Source organism: Colobus angolensis, unplaced genomic scaffold, assembly GCF_000951035.1.
Source record: "Colobus angolensis palliatus isolate OR3802 unplaced genomic scaffold, Cang.pa_1.0 Scaffold276, whole genome shotgun sequence".
Lineage (NCBI taxonomy): Eukaryota > Metazoa > Chordata > Mammalia > Primates > Cercopithecidae > Colobus > Colobus angolensis.
In genome coordinates, this window is record NW_012115999.1 from 3,485,039 (window position 1) to 3,488,578 (window position 3,540).

Genomic DNA, 3,540 nt, shown 5'->3' on the forward strand with positions numbered 1-3,540 from the left:
AGCTTAGGAGTTCAAGATCAGCCTGGGCAACATAGTGAGACCCCCGTATCTACAAAAAAATACAAAAATTAGCCGGGCATGGTGGCATATTCTTGTAGTCCCAGCTCAGCTACTCTGGAGGCTGAAATGGGAGGATTGCTTGAGCTTGGGAGGCAGAGGTTGCAATGAGCCAAGATGGTGTCACTACACTTCAGTCTGGGTGACAGAGTAAGATCCTGTCTCAAAAAAAAAAAAAAAGTTATTAAGGTGTTTACCTAAGTCCATTGACAATTATTATTATTATTATTTTTTTAAGAAACTGATGTTTATTTTCCATCAACCATTTTTCCATGTTGCTTAAGAGGCCGTGCAAGAACAGCTTAAGACCATTCAGTGGTTGCTCCTACCCATTCAGTGGCCTGAGCAGTGGGAGCTGCAGACCAGTCTTCCGTGGCAGGCTGAGCACTCCAGTCTTCAGTAGGGAACTGCTGAATAGGCACAGAGGGCACCTGTACACCTTCAGACCAGTCTGCAACCTCAGACTGAGTAGCAGTGAACTCAGGAGCTGGAGCAGTCCATTCACCCTGAAATTCCTCCTTGGTCACTGCCTTTTCAGCCGCAGCCTGCTCTTCTTTTTCAATCTCTTCAGAATCTCTGTAGAAGTAGAGATCAGGCATGACCTCCCACCGGTGTTCACGGGAAATAGTGCCACGCATGCGCAGAACTTCCCGAGCCAGCATCCACCACATCAGACCCACTGAGTGAGCTCCCTTGTTGTTGCATGGGATGGCAATGTCCACATAGCGCAGAGGAGAATCTGTGTTACACAGAGCAATGGTAGGTAGGTTAACATAAGATGCCTCCGTAAGAGGCTGGTGGTCAGCCCTGGGGTCAGTAACCACAAGAAGCCGTGGCTCCCGGAAGGCTGCCTGGATCTGGTTAGTGAAGGTTCCAGGAGTGAAGCGGCCAGCAATTGGAGTGGCTCCCGTGGCAGCAGCAAACTTCAGCACGGCCCTCTGGCCAGTATTCCTGGAGGATATAACACTGACATCAGCAGGGTTTTCAATGGCAACAATGGCACGGGCCGCCAGCAGAAGCTTCTCCCAGGTCCTCTTCAGATTTATGATGTAGATGCCATCACTTTTCCTTTTATAGATGTACTGTTCCATCTGGAAGTCAAGATTGGTGCCACCTAAGTGGGTTCCTGCTGCAAGGAACTTAAGGACATCTTCCTCCTTCATTTGCAGGACATCAAGGGCTCCGGACATTGTGAAAAGTTTCCCTTTAAGTTACGACGGGAATCTGAAATGAGAGCAATCCAGAACAACGCCGTATGGACCCCTCTGTAGCGGGGAAAGCTTTTTTTTTTTTTTTTAGACAAAGTCTGGCTCTGTCGCTCAGGCTGGAGTGCAGTGGCGCGATCTCGGCTCACTGCAAGTTCCGCCTCCCAGGTTCATGCCATTCTCCTGCCTCAGCCTCTCAAGTAGCTGGGACTACAGGTGCCTGCCACCACGCCTGGCCAATTTTTTGTATTTTTAGTAGAAATGGGGTTTCACCGTGTTTGTCAGGATGGTCTCAATCTCCTGACCTCGTGATCCACCTGCCTCGGCCTCCCAAAGTGCTGGGATTACAGGCGTGAACCACCGTGCCTGGCCATCTTATTGCTAAATAGACAAGACATGCAGCCGAGGAGGTTCATTTGACCCAGGTCATCTTGTACGAAAGTCCATACTTCGCACTTCTGCTGGCACTGCTTTTGTTCTGTAATAAAATCATGCTCCTCTTGAGCAGCTGGAATTTCCTTTAATCTGACAGACATTATGAATCACACATCCCTGATAAGTGTTTCCTACTGTGGAAAACTCAAGTTAATTTGTGTCCCAACTTCCTGCTCTACCTTGCTGAGAATCAGTCTTCCTCTGACTTCACGCAACTATTCTAACTTAATTTTGCCATTCCCATTACTTTCTAAGACTATTTTCATTGTGTTGTATTGCAGATTTTTTAAATAGCTACTTCAAGTTTTTTTGGGGAGTGGGATGTGGTAAACATAAATGTATATAAAGGGTTCTATTAATTCTGTGGAAATGAAAATGAGGAAAAGAAAGAATGAATCTTCACCTCCCTCAGCAAATACTTGAATTCCTACATTCTTAGGAAATACTACAAGAAAGAATGAAAGGTTTTCGGAGAAGACAGACGGTTACTTTTATCACATGCACAATTTGAGGTCCTCTGGAAACAGAGCTGTCCAACACTGAATTGGTTATGTAAGTAAGGAGCTCAGGAGTAAGGTAGATTCTGGAGAGAAAGTTTAGAAGTCATCACCCCGGTTGTTGAAGCCAGTGGAGGAAAGAGTCAGTTCTTTAAGAGTGGTGGCCTAGCCTCAGATGACAGCAATAGAAAGAGAAAAGATGTATGATCCTTTAACAACGCAGAAATTATCCCATGACTGATGGCATACACATGTACACTACCCATTCACCCATGCAGCTCACAAGTGAATTATATAACACCACATTGACACCTAATTTTGAATCATACGAATAGACATGAAGTGCCAATTTACACTCGGCATTAGAAATTCTTTCCAGGATATGTAGTTTTTATAGATTCACTTTCTTTTCTTATTGAGTTTATAAATCATTTATTTCCCTGTGGTTTGAAAACAAACATGCAACATTATTTGGAGAAGTGATGGTCTGCTATAAAAGCTAGATGGTCAGTACTAATGGGGAAATTTTGATTGCTTCGGGGTTGTTCTTTTCCATGCCTGGCACATGCAAGATGAAGCTAATTTGTATTATGAAATATAATGCGTTCTCTTTTTATTTTATTGAAATGCTTTAAAACTTAAGATCAGAGCTGGCGTAAGACTATTTTCCAAGTAAAACACCATCAAGTACAAATATTACCAAGAACCTCCAAGTTCCTTGTTAAGTGGCCTATACATTTACATGAAAAGGGATTTTTAAAAGTTTCCTCTATTCCTTACTCCCCACTCCCTCACTCAGTGCTGGTTAATTAACCAATCATAAAGAAAAAGATGAAAGTATGTGAACCTCAAATCCTTGTGTTCTGGAAAAAAAATATAGTCACAGAATAATGAAAATAAATTTCAACTAATGAGAACCAGGAACAATGACCACTGGAAATAGTGAAAACAGTTGGATCAAACAGGTAAAAACTTCCCAGAAAATTAGCAGTGTATTGGTCTGGCTTTGCTTCTGTGTCTCCTTAAGGCCTGTGTCTTGGTTGGATGAATATTGGTGGGAGCAGTGGGGAGCTCTTTTCTTCAAAGCACATGGTTTAAATGTTCTTTCAACTTTGTTGGCTAACAGGTTGTTTAATATCCCTGTTCACCAGGCTTCCATCTCTTTGCATACATACTGAAAGTCCCTGCCTTCTGCTGCAGTCCACCATCTTGAAACAGCCTGTCCCTTATTCAGCCAGCATAGACACTCTATCCTCCCTGATACTGCATAGCAGGGAGATGAGGTTTAGAGTTGTATGACTTGCTTGACTTGGAAGTGGAACTGGATTTGTTCCATTTTAAATGCT

General features: G+C 43.4%; 1 protein-coding gene across 1 annotated transcript; it reads right to left on the reverse strand.

The window, feature by feature from the left end:
• Nucleotides 1–285: 285 nt before the first annotated feature.
• Nucleotides 286–1,323, reverse strand: LOC105516157 (40S ribosomal protein SA-like). Its single transcript, XM_011948245.1, has one exon. The coding sequence runs from the start codon at nt 1,245–1,247 to the stop codon at nt 360–362; it is 888 nt and encodes a 295-aa protein (XP_011803635.1). The 5' UTR covers nt 1,248–1,323; the 3' UTR covers nt 286–359.
• Nucleotides 1,324–3,540: the final 2,217 nt, after the last annotated feature.

Excerpts from the sequence above, each read along its gene's own strand:
- LOC105516157 (XM_011948245.1), bottom strand. The coding sequence starts at position 1,247 with ATGTCCGGAGCCCTTGATGTCCTGCAAATGAAGGAGGAAGATGTCCTT.